This window comes from Megalobrama amblycephala, linkage group LG1 (assembly GCF_018812025.1).
Source record: "Megalobrama amblycephala isolate DHTTF-2021 linkage group LG1, ASM1881202v1, whole genome shotgun sequence".
Lineage (NCBI taxonomy): Eukaryota > Metazoa > Chordata > Actinopteri > Cypriniformes > Xenocyprididae > Megalobrama > Megalobrama amblycephala.
In genome coordinates, this window is record NC_063044.1 from 46,869,264 (window position 1) to 46,887,142 (window position 17,879).

The window sequence follows — 17,879 nt, forward strand, 5'->3', positions numbered from 1 at the left end:
TCGTATGTTTGTTTGTTCCCGGGATTTCAGTGACGAGTGCTTTGTAAACAAGTCCCAGTTCGGTGCTGGATTTGCAGATCGCGGGTGGTGAGTAAAACTCCCATCAGATGTCTGTGTTGTTGGCAATCAGCGTGCAAGTGCATAAAATGTAAACAACACAAACGTTTTTGTTCCCTTTTTATTTATAATGATGTCACAGCTTGCAGACGATCTCTATACAAAAGCTGCACGTGCTCGTGACTCGTATCTATCTTTTTATAAATCTGATCAAACTAAAGACTTTTCAGAGATATGAAGGATGCAATACTACTCTATAGGTACTCAAGATTAACATGAGATTGGCAGAAACTGTCTGTCATACTCGATTTAATATTTGCTATATTCTGAAATGTTTATGTTATAATTATAACTTAGGCCTACTAAAGTTTGATGTCACTTGTAATTTTGACTTACTATGTCATAATTTCGACATTTGTTGTCATAAATATGATTTACAAAAGCATTTTTTGAAATGCAGCATCTACTGTGGATAATTCTCACAAATACAAGCTAATGGGTTTTTTTTGTTTTTTTTTGGGCAACATTATCACATTCATGTACACTCACAGATGAAAACATCTGCATTGACTGCTTTCATATTTTTTCTTGACAGTCTGTTGAAGTCTCCATTCCCCATCTTATTCTCTCAAAAATATGGTGGTATCCCTTTGGGTCCTCCAAAATGAGGACACAGCACATCCTACCAATACGGCTCTCAAATTAATAGGATGGCTGACACAATTCATTAAAGAAAAAAAATCCTCAAATAGCCCCTAATTAACTACTTTATCCTAATTGTGAACAGAAATAGTGACCCTTAAGAGAAAATCCAAAGAGAGAGAGAGAGAGAGACAATGAAATAAGATAAAACAATAATAAAATTTAAGCTAAAAATTATGTGCTTACCTGAAAGAGCTTTGGAGAACAGAGCCATTATTTGGTCAAAAACACTCCTTAAAAAGTTGGGCCTGCCAGAAGAACCAATTATGAAGGTCCATTCTTAAACCTAACCATCTGTGAGACGTAAGCAGATCTTACAAAAACATACAAATCCAATTAGCAAAAATGTAAAATAGTTAAAAAATGCCATGACAGTGTACTGAAGATGCTGTTGTTGCAACACACTCTTACTGATAACTATTTCACATGTTGTCAACTTGGATAATAATTTGAATGAATTTGTATGATCTACCTATGGCCCACTGCCAGTTAGGTTTATGGGTGGGGTAAGAGGTGGCTGTATGAATTCATCCGAAATCAGCAGCACCTCATAAATTAGTTATCTTTTCTCATGAGATCTGATTGGCTGCATCTTCTAATGGTCTATTTTAAGACCCAATTAATCCAGACTGAGAAATAATGGACATGATGGATAAATTTAACAATGGAAAGGACATTTGATATTGTGGTAGCTGCAGCACTTTACAGTAAGGTCCCATTAGTTAACTTTACGCATTAACATTAACTAACAATGAGCAATATATATTTTTTTAAATAATCTTTGTTAAAATTAGTTAATAAAAATACAATTGTATAAGCTGTTAGTTCATGTTATCTGAGGTCCATTAAATAACATTAACAGATACAACTTTAGTTTTTAAGAATGTATTAGTAAATGTTGAAATTAAGATTAATAGATGCTTTAGATTTATGTTTCATTCTTAGTTCATGTTAACTAATGTAGTTAAGTAATATTAAAGGTGCCCTAGAATCAGAATTTGAATTTACCTCAGCATAGTTGAATAACAAGAGTTCAGTACATGGAAAAGACATACAGTGAGTTTCAAACCCCATTGTTTCCTCCTTCTTATGTAAATCTCATTTGTTTAAAAGACCTCCGGAAAACACTCGGATCTCAACATAACACCGACTGTTACGTAACAGTCGGGATCATTAATATGTACGCCCCCAATATTTGCATATGCCAGCCCATTCGACGCATTAGACAAGGAAAGGCAGTATTAACGGCTGGATCTGTGCACAGACAAGGTAAGCAAGCAAGAACAACAGCGAAAAATGGCAGATGGAGCAATAATAACTGACATAATCCATGATATCATGATATTTTTAGTGATATTTGTAAATTGTCTTTCTAAATGTTTCATTAGCATGTTGCTAATGTACTGTTAAAGGTGGTTAAAGTTACCATCGTTTCTTACTGTATTCACGGAGACGAGAGTCGTTGCTATTTTCATTTTTAAACACTTGCAGTCTGTATAATTCATAAACACAACTTCATTCTTTATAAATCTCTCCAACAGTGTAGCCTCAAACTCACACAGAATCAAACGTAAGCATCTAAATAAATACTTTACTCACATAATTCAAAGCATGCATACAGTATGCATGACGAACATCTTGTAAAGATCCATTTGAGGGTTATATTAGCTGTGTGAACTTTGTTTATGTGATGTATATTATAGTCGACAGCTCGTGGGGCAGAGGGAGCGCATCTCTTAAAGGGGCGGCGCGCTGAAAAAATCAGTGCATAGTTAATGATGCCCCAAAATAGGCAGTTAAAAAAATTAATTAAAAAAAAATCTATGGGGTATTTTGAGCTGAAACTTCACAGACACATTCAGGGGACACCTTAGACTTATATTACATCTTGTAATAAAACAATCTAGGGCACCTTTAACAACTGGAAAGTGTTGACGATATTGTACCTGTCTGTTCTCCTGTTTCATCCACTTTCCACAAAATGTTGCAGCCAGTATTAGCATTTCTTTCTTTTGTAATTGCCAGTGTCTTCCCATGCAATTGAAATAACTGAAAAATCTGGTGTGACTGAAATGTTGCTGATTTAATACAGAGATAATAAATTCTTGCAATCTGAGAGTGTGGGATTTTTCTCTTCTCTTTCCGTGAATGTGTCTAACACACATGCAGCTGGTCAGGTGTGCGAGGAGGGGTTCTTATTTATTTTTCAAAATAGATGGTGTCTGTGAAATCTCTGGACTGGTTAAATATGCATTGAACACTCTTCACAAATGCTATACTCCACTGTATAATTCATTTGAAACATTATTATGATTAAGATCAGACAATAGCACAATAATGCTGCTCATAACCAACCACAACAAACTATTGTGTCTATTCAAATTATAGAAAGACCTATACACTACAGTCAGATCGTATCATAGACTTATTTTCCTCTTCATCAAATTTTGAGAATGCAATAAGTTCATATTTAATGAGAGGTAGTGCTATATTATGAATGCAGTTACTGCTAACATCCATGGTTGGGCCTTTACAAACATTAAGGACACATTTTTATTATTTTTTATACATTTATTATTAATCAAATTCATATAGAAGCAATGAAATAAAACTATATGTTTGCCAAATCTTTCCAGTATTGAAGCTGTTAGTCTGCTAATTTTGAACAAACAGCTCATGACTGTTATTAAAGGAAACTTGACAGGTCATGTGATATCATATTAGATGTAATCAATTCTTAGAGCTTATTCATTATTCAAAAGCTAGCTTGTATTAATATGCTCACTGTCCCCATTTCTGCCTTTCTCTTTCTGCTTCTTTCCTTCTCATCATTTTTTTCTTTTCATTTCCAAATCTGAAGGGCTGTGTAACAGCATCTGGTGTTCTTGCGCTGTATTGTATTGTTTATTTATCATGGAGAACAGTATATATAATAATCCGAACTTCTATGCACCATCCACATGGGACCAGTGATCATGTGATTGGGGGGGCAACCCTGTCCCTGTCAATCACCAAGCATGAACATAAGACCCTGATTCATTTCAGTCACAGTTCAGACATGTAATCAGACCAGTTGAAACGATCGCATAATCCATACTCTCTATAATATTGTCTTAGTAGTTTGCATTGAAAACAAAGTATACTGTAATCATGTTCATAGATACACACAGGTTTACATAATAAAAAAACCAGACCCCGCTCAATATTTTAATATTGCTATTAAGTCATTCCACCTGTAAATGCATTTAATACTGCTTTAATCTAAGATGGTGACAAATACACCGTGCCTCCCTCGACAAGAGAAGTGCTTTTTCATCTGTGTTCATTATTTCTCAGAGCCAGCAGAGTTGTCATTATGGGGACTGTAATATTTTTTAATATAACGCACAAACAGATGTACTGGCCTGGCCTGATGGCTGCCCATGTATTTGAGATTTCCCCAAGGAGCAAACAGAGAGAGGAAGAGAATGCAGTTTCAAATTTCTCTACCCAATGAATAACTGCACAACAACCAAAATAAGCATGCCATTAGACTGGCGGGAATATTATGTTCACGTGCCTCTACTGTTTAGAGCTATAAATTAAGAGTATTTTGAACAAAGTCAGACAGTGCCTTTCTTTTAGTATTAAAATCATCAGTATAGCAGACCTCACTGCTTTCTAATGGGAGGGCGGGACAACCTGTCATGATGATGTTATGGACACACAACACAAGTAGTTGGATTTTATCAGTGTTGGAGATAACGCATTACAAGTAACGTTAGCTACGTAATCAGATTACAACCCCCGCACCCCATGTAACAAGTAATGCGTTACTTTTAAATTTACAACAAAATGTCTGCGTTTCTTTTTTCAAATAAGTAGGGGGAGACCAGTTATGGTTGTAACACTTTTATGGTTGCACAAATTCAAAAGCTCTGCAAGAATATCACAGCCCTTATGAGCTGATGTCAAATACATGGTGTGCCTTTGTTACAATCTAGGCTACCCCACTACCGGGGTAGGTTGTAACTCATGCTGGGGTTGTAACAATTAGACAAAAAAAAAAAAAGCATATATATATATATATATATATATATATATATATATATATATATATATATATATATATATATCTTAAATAGCCTGTGTCTTAAATGTCTTAATGTCTTAAATAGCCTGTGCATAGCATTTCGTTTTATAACATGAAATTGACAGAATATGAAATGACAGAAAAGAGCCCATATAGCTACATAAACTTCATAACCCAAAGTAATATGATGCAATTACTGTCCCCATCTCTCTCTCTCTCTCTATTTATAAAATATTAAATAGATGTTTTATTATTGTTAACATTATTGTTATACAAATACTTGTGCCTTTCTAATAAGAATAAAAAATAAACTTAAGAAAATCAACAAATTGTGTTAAATGTCTTCAAATTATGAAGACGCAAATATTTGTATAAATGTGAATAAGAATGCTTTATTTTATTTTATTTTATTTTATTTTAAAACCCATAACCTCCAGACTTTTGTTTTGACTTACTCTGAGGTGAATTATTACAGGGTTAAAACCCCACCAAACCACCTTCATTTCTCCCCACAGGATGGACACAAATAAATAAACTGCTATCGTTTGTTTTAGAGAAGTGTGAACTCACTCATTTCAGTCAGCAGATGGCGCTGTTAGTTTGATCAATTAACTGCGGGGCAGCGTTCAATTTTGAAGAGCAATTGAGTATGATTTTCTTTTTGCCTTCAGTGACAAGAAAGATCATTTTCATATTTTGGTGCAAACATTAACATGACATAACAAAATATTGTGTCCGCTTTACCAGGACACCAGTGTAGTCGACCGAGCAGCGTATTGATTTCAACACTGGACTGGAAATCCAATCTTCTTCCCAATGCTGGGGAACACACACACACACACACACACACACACACACACACACACACACACACACACACACACACACACAAGGTGAGTTTTCATGTTTTATGGGGACATATTATACATTTTTATACTGTAGAAACTGTATAATTCTATACCCTAAACATACCCTTCACAGAAATCTTTCTGCATTTTTACATTTTCAAAAAACAACACAGTAAAGCTGTTTTCCTCATTGGGAACAAAAAAATGTCCCCACAAGGGCAAGGACTTTGTACCGCCATTTTTTGTACCCAAAACGCAGGGTTTACCTACCAGGACCACACACACACACACACACGCATCTTTTCCAGTGTAGAAAATAGTATTTCGCTCACACAAGCCCCCTCCTCCCGTCCGTCCCTCACACCCACTCTCTTCTTCTTTCTCTTATTCTGCTGTTCATGCCATATCATGTGCAGAAGAGCCGAAAGTGCACAGAGAACACAGCCCGTGCATTTCACACGGACATCCAGAGAAACCCGACCAGAAGAGAGATTCATGCAATGATGCTACAGTAAAGTGACATTATATCAGGGGTGCACCTTCAGCTTTTTACTGGCTACATTTTACAGTCTAGATTTACTCGAGGAAAAAAAAAAAAAAGTTGGCAGAGAGACCTTGCCCTGCCTGGCGACCTTTTCAACTACTTTTGAAAGTGAAAAAGGCACCAAAGCCATGCTACAGAGAAAGTAAGTTTCCTTTTTGTGTTTTTAAAATACAACCCCCTTCCCACCGGTTTAATGAAACAAACGTGCTGAAGTTATGGCAGCGCTGAGGCGTAAATTTGGAGAGGACTACCAGGTGGTGAACACGAACAGAGCCGCGACTTTCCCCAGCGCGCCGGTGAAGAAGAAGCGGCAGCGCTTCGTGGAGAAGAACGGACGCTGCAACGTCCAGCACGGGAATCTCGGCGGAGAGACCAGTCGCTATTTATCCGACCTGTTCACCACGCTGGTGGACTTGAAGTGGCGCTGGAACCTTCTCATTTTCATCCTTACCTACACCATCGCCTGGCTGGTCATGGCCTCGATGTGGTGGATCATCGCATATATAAGAGGGGACTTAAATCATGGTCATGACGCTTCGTACACTCCGTGCGTCGCCAATGTTTACAACTTCCCGTCAGCGTTCCTCTTTTTCATTGAAACCGAGGCGACCATTGGCTACGGTTACCGCTATATAACTGAGAAGTGCCCTGAGGGCATCATCCTGTTCCTGTTCCAGTCTCTGCTGGGTTCGATAGTAGACGCGTTTCTCATCGGCTGCATGTTCATTAAGATGTCTCAGCCCAAGAAGCGCGCGGAGACGCTCATGTTCAGTCAGGACGCGGTGATCTCACAGCGAGACGGAAAACTCTGCTTAATGTTCCGCGTGGGCAATCTGAGGAACAGCCATATGGTGTCCGCACAAATCAGGTGTAAACTCATAAAGGTGAAAACACACACTGCACTCTTACAGCGCAACTTTGACACTTATTCATCTTTAGAATTCATTTACAATCAATACACAGTAGCCTACAGCATAGAGAGCGAAAGAAACAACTTTTTAAGAAATGCAGAATTTTAGACTTTTAGATCATTCTCTCTCCTTTTTTTTATTAGACGATAGTTTTCTTTAACCTCCTCAGCAATATGAATATAAAAATAGTACATTTAGGCTATATAAACAGCTGGCTTGACAGTACAAGCATTAGGGGGTGGCATTATGGTGACTGTATCAATCCCTATTTGTCATTAAATTCTATTATACAATATATAATTATACAATAATCCAAATGACATAAAATGCAACATAAACACTCCAACATTACTGACAACAAATGGAGAACTCTGTGAATGAAATTAAACTATAAGGCGATTTATACTTTTTTACTTATACAGTTAACCAATTAACAGTATTTTACTCATTTATTGTATGTTATTGTACTGTTCAACAAATGAACCAAACAATGTAGCTTTGAAACAATAGACTTCAGATGCAAAAGCTTCTAAGTGCTATCTGAAATTTTCTTCTACAATGAGCATTTTTATCAAGCTTGTATGTTTATGTTCAGTTATTTCACTTTAATGGCAATGACAAGGTACCTATTAATTGTCATTAAAGTGAAATTACTGAACTTAAACTTACGAGCTTGATAAAAATGCACATTTTAGTAGAACATTTCAGAAGACACTTAGAGGCTTTTGCATCTGAAGTCTTCAAAAAACACTATACAAATAAATGTGAATTGAATTTAATTTAATTGAACAAATTGCGTAAGAGGTGTTGCATGCATCTTTAAATCAGCAGGCTGTTTGTCAAAGAGAAATAGTTAACATGGGTAAGTAGTGTGACTGTAAAACAGAAGTCGTTCACTAGTAAAAATTCATTAATTCATTCATTCATTCATTCATTCATTCATTCATTCAAAGTTAACAATGTGTTTTACATATTGTGTAAAACATTGAATTGCAGAAATGTCAGGTAGTTATTATATGGATTTACTTTTTTTTTTTTTTACCAGGCAAGGAGGAGGCTGTTTACAAATATTTTAATTTTAATCATAATTTGCATTGCTGAAATCAACAATATCTATGTCCTCACAGAAAGTTTAGCAAGTTTTAAAAGAGTGTCATGATTAATTCTGTTAAGTTGTCATTCTTAATTGATGCAGTTGTATGGCAGTACAAATATTAATAACATTAAGGATATACCCTATACAATGTCCTTGGTTCTGTGAGACAGGGTTTCCCAACTGGGTTTCCCTTTCAAGGGAACTCGTGCTGTGTCTGAGTCATGACGCTTTGGGAACACTTCTGTGTGACCGCGTCTTGAAGCATGTGTGAAATCAGTCCAATGGCATGATGAAACGTTATAGGTAGGTGCTCATCTGCAGGGAGATCGGCCAGGCAGAAGTGGATCTTTTTGTGGGTTTGGCCTCTGAGAGGTTGAGTCTGATCTCTCAACCAAGGTTGTTGAGACCATTCTGCAGCTCCTTTCATGAGGAAACTACGCCCTGAAGTGGAGAATGTTAATTTCATGGTGCGGAAATCACCAGCTGCACCCAGTTAACTGCCCGATTGGTACAGTGCTAGAGTTCCTGCAGGAGCGGTTCTCAGCAGGGTTATCCCCCTCCACTCTAAAGGTTTAATTGGTGGCCATAGCTGTTCACCATGCACTTTTAAGTGATGCATCTTAGGGTGAGAAACCCATTGGTTTTACTTTGAGGCTGTGGCCTGCAAATCACACAGTAGTACCGGCTTGGGATTTGGCCTTGGACTTGGAAGGCCTTTCAGCAGCTTCCTTTGAGCCTATTGAATATGTTTCAGAGAAGATTGCTATTACATCTCTCAAGAGAATAGGAGACCTGTTGGTGGCCCCTTTGTGTCTAGAGTTTGCACCAGGCACAGGGAAAGCTTTTCTTCATCCTAAACTGGGTTATGTACCTCAACTGGGCACAACCTATTTTATTGCAGGCCTTTTGTTCTCTAAAGCCATATAAACAGGAGCTTCCCTTCAAGATGTATTTAATGCACCAGTCTGGTCCTCTCCACACACTTTTGTAAGGTTTTACGACCTGGATTTGTGCTCCACACCGGGGTCCCAGGTGCTTTTTAGTTGTGCTCGCTATGATTTCACACAAGACAGGCACTTGTTAGTACAGCGAAGTGGGTATTAACGTCCCCAAAGCACTGGAATTCCAACACAGGTTCCCATGAAAGGGAACATCTCAGGTTACAACTGCAACCATGGTTCCCCGAAAAGGGAATGAGACACTGCGTCGCCCTGCCATAATCCCTGTATGCCTGTGATCACTTGCTTTGACCTATCAGAAGCTAACACTGTTTGGCTCAGGTGTGCTTTATATTTTTTTTTATGTCAAACAGGTTCGAATGACAAAAAGTTTTTGAATCCCTGTTATAAGGCATAATTCATAATTCGCTCTTCTATCAGAGATAGCATGCTGAGCAAAGATTTGTTAGAATAAATGACAATCAAGGGACCTGTGAAATGCGATTAAGCAGGATGGCAGTGTAGCTGGAATTTCAAGGCGCACGGGTACCCCCTTCACAACTGATTACCAGTGATACATGAAAAGGCGTTACACTGTTATTATTGTAATCTTGACACAGACAGCCATCATTACAGTTGAATGAGATGAAACTCCAGAGACAAAAGGCTTAGAGAAAAGACTTTTACAGGCAACTAACTGTGTCCAACATCTGTCACTCTGTAACCTGTGACATTTAAACCGATCTGCTCGGTAATTGGAAGGCGGTTCCACATCAGCTACATTTCTGTCGGTTTTAGAGAGTTTGTTCCAAAATGCAAAAAGAAAAGACAATGTCTCTGGGTTTTGGGCTCATAAGCCTCTCTAAGACTCTTGCGAGTGCTGAGGTCACAGCCAGAGAGATGCCAGAAAATCTCCATTTGCACACTTGTGAAGGAGGATTTTTTTGTTGCTTGTAGCCTCAGGCGCTAACTTTCAAAGCCTTAGAAAATGTAGCAGAATAATTACAGATGTGCACGTGAGTGCACTGCTGGATTTGTACAAAATATATTCTGAGGGGGAGAGGAATAGTTCTTGTCAATGGAAGCTTTTTCTGGAAGAACATGCTTACATAACAGCTCTAGTAGAAATATAGTATGCATTCATACACTACGTCTTGATGCTACTGTGTGAGTGTGTCTGTCTGTCTGCTGTTCCATATCAACTCGGTCAATGGAACAGGTGTAAAATTTAACGAATAAGGCATGGAAAGTTGACACACAATAGGATTTCTTCCCTGTAATTGATGAATAGGATTGTCAGTCAAAGGCTGCTGATAAGGTGAACAAAGAGGTCAGTGCAATAGCCTGGAACTTTTATGGCCAATATGCCTTGAAATTATGTGATAATCTGAATCTATCCAGTATAATAATGTTAGGATAACTTATCTCAGCTCTCCGAACAATTACAGAGATAAAGCAGGTTAATATTCTTCAAAGATATGGATGGATAACCTTTCAGGCCCACTCCAAAAATGTTTTGTAGAGCTCAAGCTAATTATCTAGTGTCAAGCAAATGCTGTGAATGATTAAGAGTCTTTGGTCAACGGCATCTGATGTAATGAGGCACACTGTCAGTTTAAGCTATGCTGAAGTTTTTCTCTCGATGAGAGAATAAGAAGAGGAAGAGGAATAGAGGATAAACAAAGAAGTCTAAGTAAGTAAGTGGGAGATAGTAAAAGGTTTGCCAGAATAGTATAAGGTTGAGAAGGCATCAGGGAACACAAAAAAATAGACAGAGAGGCAAAGAGAATTTGGTTTTTTGGAAGTAAAAGGGGAAAAATGAAGAGCCAGAAAACTGACTCAATAAAGAGAACAAGAGTGATGAAATGTGAACATAAATTGGAAAGAAGAAATTTCTTTCCCTCTACCACTCTCTCTCTCTCTCCCCTCTCTCTCTCTCATAACCCTAACTCTGTTCTCATCAGTATTTTTCCTTGTGCTTCAGGGCTATTTAAGCAGCCAAGATTATTTATCTTTAAAGAATCCTCAGCCAGAGCACCAAAGATGTGGAATGTGAAAAAAAAATAAAATAAATAGAAGCACTATGTTACAGAAGCAATATATGGCTTACTTAAAAGAACACGTATACAACATAGACACAGCAAATTATTATATGTTCATACCATACCATTACAATCATATATAATACAATGTTGCTTTTTATCAGAGGCAGGGAATGATTTAGTGTGGTCTGTGTTTAGTGTTACTGTGATTTAGTGTTAGTGTAATCTCTCATGTTTTTGTCTTGCACTGCTTTGTCAAAGAATAGGAATGGATATTATTTTTTATATTAGTACATCAATAATAGTATGTATATGAACAGTACTAGCTGACTGAGCACTATAGGCATGTGCCTATACAATAACAGATAAAGGATGATATTTGGCAATGTTCATACTGCTAGCCAAAATCAGATTTTTTGCATATCCATATTTTATCCAGATGTGTTTTTGAAAGTCTGAACCTCCATTTTGACAGCCTTGTCACATATGTGAGTACACCTATATCATTACCAAAGTAAACCATGCAGATAGATTGGTTATGTCTGGACACACAAATCTTGTTTGATCACTTGCAATTAATAGTGGACAGTCTGCCTGAAAAAAAAAAAAAAAAAATTCAGATTAGCCTGCAGTCGAAACATAGCCTTCGACACTTAAGAATACCTAGGTGGCATTGCTCTGTGTTTTAATCACATACACACTCTCTCTCTCTCTCTCTCCATCCTGCCAATTTTTTTTTAAAGCCAGCATATCCAGTCCATTTAGATTCAGTCGCCCACACACACACACACACACACACACACACACACACACACACACACACACACACACACACACACACACACACACAGTCTCAGTCATTCCCAGTCACCTTTTGTCAGATCATGCCTCATAATACTGGAAAAACAAAGCGTGCTTTAATACTATTGATTATGCATTTGTAATTTAATCTGTGAGATGCACACGTAAAGAGGAACACTCACATTTTATGAACATTTACAATGTATCCAAGACACACACACACACACACACACACACACACATATATATATATATATATATATATATATATATATATATATATATATATATATATATATATATATACACAGTGGTGTGAAAAAGTGTTTGCCCCCTTCCTGATTTTTTATTTTTTTGCATGTTTGTCACACTTTAATGTTTCAGATCATCAAACAAATTTAAATATGAATCAAAGATAACACAAGTAAACACAACATGCAGTTTTTAAATAAAGGTTTTCATTATGAAGGGAAAACAAAATCCAAACCCACATGGCCCTGTGTGAAAAAGTGCCCCCCGCTTTTAAAACATAACTTAACTGTGGTTTATCACACCTGAGTTCAGTTTCTCTAGCCACACCCAGGTCTGATTACTGCCACACCTGTTCGCAATCAAGAAATCACTTAAATAGGACCTGCCTGACAAAATGAAGTAGACCAAAAGATCCTCAAAAGCTACACATCATGTTGAGATCCAAAGAAATTCAGGAACAAATGAGAAAGAAAGTAACTGAGATCTATCAGTCTGGAAAAGGTTATAAAGCCATTTCTAAAGCTTTGGGACTCCAGCGAACCGCATTGAGAGCCATTATCCACAAATGGTGAAAACATGGAACAGTGGTGAACCTTCCCAGGAGTGGACGGCCGACCAAAATTACCCCAAGAGCGCAGCGACGACTCATCCAAGATGTCACAAAAGACCCCACAACAACATCCAAAGAACTGCAGGCATCACTTGCCTCAGTTAAGGTCAGTGTTCATGACTCCACCATAAGAAAGAGACTGGGCAAAAATGGCCTGCATGGCAGAGTTCCAAGACGAAAACCACTGCTGAGCAAAATGAGCAAAAGGATTGTCTCAGTTTTGCCAGAAAACATCTTGATAATCCCCAAGAGTTTTGGGAAAATACTCTGCGGACTGACGAGACAAAAGTTGAACTTTTTGGAAGGTGTGTGTCCCAAGTCCACCTCTGAATGGCTGAAGAACAACAAAATGAAGACTTTGGAGTGGCCTAGTCAAAGTCCTGACCTCAATCCTATTGAGATGCTGTGGCATGACCTTAAAAAGGCGGTTCACACTCCAAAGTGGCTGAATTACAACGATTCTGCAAAGATGAGTGGGCCAAAATTCCTCCACAGTGCTGTAACAGACTCATTGCAAGTTATCGCAAACGCTTGATTGCAGTTGTTGCTGCTAAGGGTGGCCCAACCAGTTATTAGGTTTAGGGGGCAAGCACTTGTACACACAGGACCATGTGGGTTTGGATTTTGTTTTCCCTTCATAATAAAAACATTCATTTAAAAACTTGTGTTATCTTTGATTCATATTTAAATTTGTTTGATGATCTGAAACATTAAAGTGTGACAAACATGAAAAAAAAAAAAAATCAGGAAGGGGGCAAGCACTTATTCACACCACCGTGTTTATATAATTATTATACTAATGAGAGAGTTTTCATTGTTGGGTGAACTATGGTGAACTATCCCTTGAACAATTTTCCCTCCCATTTTTGTCTTTCTCTCTTGCTCCTAATTATCTGTCTTTCCATGTTCTCTAATTTTAGAGAAACATCACTATGATTTTTTTCCCATCTTCTGTTCCAAAGAAATGAAACATATCTATCACCTTCCTCTCACCTAATTCCAGCTCTGAGTCACTGTCTCTATTATTTGTGAATTGATAAACAGAGAGTACAGAGAGAGGGTAGAGAGAAGAGGAAAAAATAACAGATGAAAAGAGCAGAGAGATGAAAGGTGAAAAAGATTGTTATCGTAAGGAACAAAAAAGAGAAATTACAAGGAAAAGAGTGGGAGATCGAGAGATAGAGTTCAGCCTTTTGTTTCAGGAAGTACACAAGAGCATTCTAATGCAACATGGAAGAAATGAGGAACACTCAATATCTGGGTTGTGTACAGTGCGTAAGAAGACAATGAGCAAGGAAACATGAGTGAGGAGATGAGAGGAGGACACTTAAGGGTAAAATGTATAGGAACGAATAGAATAGAATAGCACACTTGAGGGTACCACAAGATGTTTACACAGTTTCCAGGTTAGAGGATTATAGAACACCCTATACAATTTTTTTAATAATTATATTAACATACTATTTATCAAAGTCAGGGTTTCCCAAATTGAGGTTCATGACGGAACTGCAGGGGGTTTGTGAGTTGATGAAAAGCTAATAAAAAAAAAAAAAACATTAAACATTTGAAATATTTTCATCAAAAAAAGAAAAAAATGTGACATGCAAGAAAATTTAACATGCAAATGTTTTGTTAAATTATTGAAGTACACCGTACAACCTCAGGGGAAAATATTTTAGGTCAAAGGAGTTTGGCTAACAAAAAATGGGAGAATATCTGATTTAATCAAAAATCTGATTCATCAAATTCATCATAATCAAATAAGTTTTTACATTTTTTATATGGCTCCAGAAGTAATAACTATAATAGATTAAAAATATTAAAAATAGTACGGTAAAAGCTTTTTGTGTAGCTCTTATTTTTCGTTCTCGTTATAAGTTCAAGTTCGTTATGTTGATTCAAATGTGATAAAAATTGATTTAATTTAAATTGAATTAATTTCAAGAGTGGGAAACTTTGTAATTTGTCTATCCATTTACAGTAGTTTTACACATTCAGACCAATTTATGGACCAGTTGCAATCATGATAGGTGGGCAACATTGACAAGGACAACACTTCTTGTTTTGTTTTTGTACGGTTGATCTCCAAGGTTTTCTCACCTTATTTTTTGAGATATTGCCTCCTTTTCCACCTCTGCGGATATTAGCACACATTCATTTTCACATTTTATGAGATCTAAATTAAATTTATAAGGTGATGTGATTACCTAGAGAGAGAATTCATTTACATTTTACTACTGAACATTCTTGTCAGAACACACACACACACACACACACACACACACACACACACACACACACACACACACACACACACACACACACACACGTTTGTTTTTGTGAATTGTGGGGACATTCCATAGGCGTTATGGTTTTTACTGTACAAACCGTATTTTCTATCCCCCTACACTACCCCTACCCCTAAACCTACTCATCACACAAAACTGTGCACATTTTTACTTTCTCAAAAAAACTCATTCTGTATGATTTATAAGCCTTTTGAAAAATGGGGACATGGGGTAATGTCCTTATAAGTCACCCTCTCCTTGTAATACCTATGTCATACCCATTTCAATATACACATTTGTGTCCTGATATGTCACAAAAATGCATGCACACACACACACACACACACTAGAGTTTAGACATGATGATAACAAAGTGCTAATTGTGCAAATAACCTCGTAAAAGCTGAGGAGAAACATGGATTTGTTTGATTTAGCGTGTCTTACAGCGGAAACAAACAGATGTTTGCTGTTGTGCAGACGGTCACATGTGTGCTGTGATGAATGAGTTAATTGCTGATAATTAGATTACAGGAGAAAGGCTTTGACTGAGGAGTCAGCTTGTACTGAAGGTTGACTGTGTGGGTGTGTATTGTGTAAAGGTCTTTGTTCTGTGCAGTGTTATATTTTGTAAGTGTAAAGGTCTATTGTAAATGAGTTTGCTTGACATGAATGAAAAGGTTTTGAATGACCTATAAGGTTCATGTACATAACCTCAAACCACATGAATGTATGTTCATAATGGGACACAGGCATGCTGGAAGCTATTTATACCTTTGTATCAATATGTACGCTTTGGTGTGTTGAGTGTGCATGTGTGTTACAGGGCTGGCAGTGGTGCATGAAATGTGAGGTGGACAGCATGTTATTTGTCTTGTCACTGACAGGCATTGGGTACATGTGATCCAGCAGTGATACAGATGAATGAGTTTGTTATAGACACGCATACAGGTTATATGTGTATGGCCTTCAGCAGTATAAGATACACATTCAGGAATGCAAATTACATTGCCTATATAATTCATGTGCATTTTATTGTGTAATTTCACAAAGGAGGAGAGAGAGAGAGAAAGAAAAAAAGAAAAATGAATACAGGAGTCACGTGTCTTTTATTTGAATTACTCAGTAATGATTCAGTTCTGTTTACTCTGAATTGGTTATATTGATTCTTTTCTGAAATTGAGTAAAGAACTCTTGCATAGAATAGAATAAATCTAAATAACTACAACAATGTTCTGTAGAGTTCTATAGAATTTACAGTACCGTTCAAAAGTTTAAGATTTTTATTAATACTTTGTTCAGCAAGTATGCTTTAATTTGTTCAAAATAGATGGTAAAAACATTTCTAATGTTGAAAAATATTTCTATTTCAAGTAAATTCTGTTCTTTTTAAACTTTCCATTCATTAAAGAAATCATGGTTTCTACGAAAATATTAACCCCTTAGCATTCCTGTAAAATTTGCCTAAAACGCCTAAAAAGGCATACCCAATGTAAATTGCATGCTGTTCTTGAATCATTTGGAGTATATGCTTGGTTGTGGTCTCTTTTGAAACGTGTTCCACTGTTTTCAATATTGATAATAATAAGAAATGTTTCTTGAGCAGCAAATCATCATAGTATGATTTCATTAGTATAATTTCCGAAGGATCATGTGACACTGAAGACTGGAGTAATGATGCTGAAAATTCAGCTTTGACAACATAGGAATAAATTACATTTTAAAATATATTCAAATAGAAAACAGTTGTTTTAAATTGTAAAAATATTTTGCAATATTACTGTTTTTACTGTTTTTTTGATTAAATAAATGCTTTTTAAAAAAAATTTTAATGTTTCCAAAACATTATTCAATATTAATGTTTTAATGAAAATTGAGATTTTCATCATCTGAAAACTGAATAAATAAGCTTTCCATTTATGTATGGTTTGTTAGGATATGCCGAGATACAACTATTTGAAAATCTGGTATCTGAGGGTGCAAAAAAATCTAAATATTGAGAAAATCGCCTTTAAAGTTGTCCAAATTAAGTCATTAGCAATGAATATCCACTCACAAAAATACATTTTTGATATATTTACGATTGGAAATTTACAAAATATCTTCATGGAGCATGATCTTTACTTAATATCCTATTGATTTTTGGCATAAAAGAAAAAGTGATAATTTTAACCCATACAATGTTGGCTATTGCTACAAATATACCTGTGAGACTTATGACTGGTTTTGTGGTCCAGGGTCACATATATGCCTCGCAAAAAAAAAATAGAATAAAGTTATATTCTACTGTTTTGCAGAGTTCTATAGAATATTCTGAAATATGATAGATAGTAGAGAAACATTGAATAGAATATAGTATAGTTGCATGCATAGAACATAGAAACTGACTGGAGAATACATTTTCTTCTCATTAAACTGGTCATAGTTCAATCATAAATAGTTTAATTTTAATTTGTTTAAATTTTGGTTTTAGTGCCTCCTTATTACCAGTGTGGAAGTCCTATCTATTTACTTGTGAGTACCCCCCCCCCCCCCACCCCCACAGCTGCTGTCAAAGCCACTGTGAGTCAGAGGAAGGCAAAGCAGTGAAGTCCCAGCTTTTATTCACCCATGCACATGACTGAGTCAAACGGATGGCTGCTGGTACCTGCTGCAGTAGAAAGAGGTTTCGATCCACCTCCTCCTGTTTTCCCTCTTCTTTAAGAGACTCTCCTTTCTATT

The 17,879-nt window shown here is 36.7% G+C and overlaps 1 protein-coding gene across 2 annotated transcripts in view; it reads left to right on the top strand.

Annotated features, from left to right (window-relative positions):
• Positions 1-5,951: 5,951 nt before the first annotated feature.
• kcnj19a (potassium inwardly rectifying channel subfamily J member 19a) overlaps positions 5,952-17,879 on the top strand; it is a 29,681-nt gene continuing 17,753 nt past the window's right edge. For both annotated transcript variants that reach the window (XM_048196828.1, XM_048196838.1), the window contains exon 1: positions 5,952-7,107. In XM_048196828.1, the coding sequence (XP_048052785.1) occupies positions 6,439-7,107 (669 nt within the window). In that variant the 5' untranslated portion in view covers positions 5,952-6,438. The remainder of the gene's footprint in view (positions 7,108-17,879) is intronic.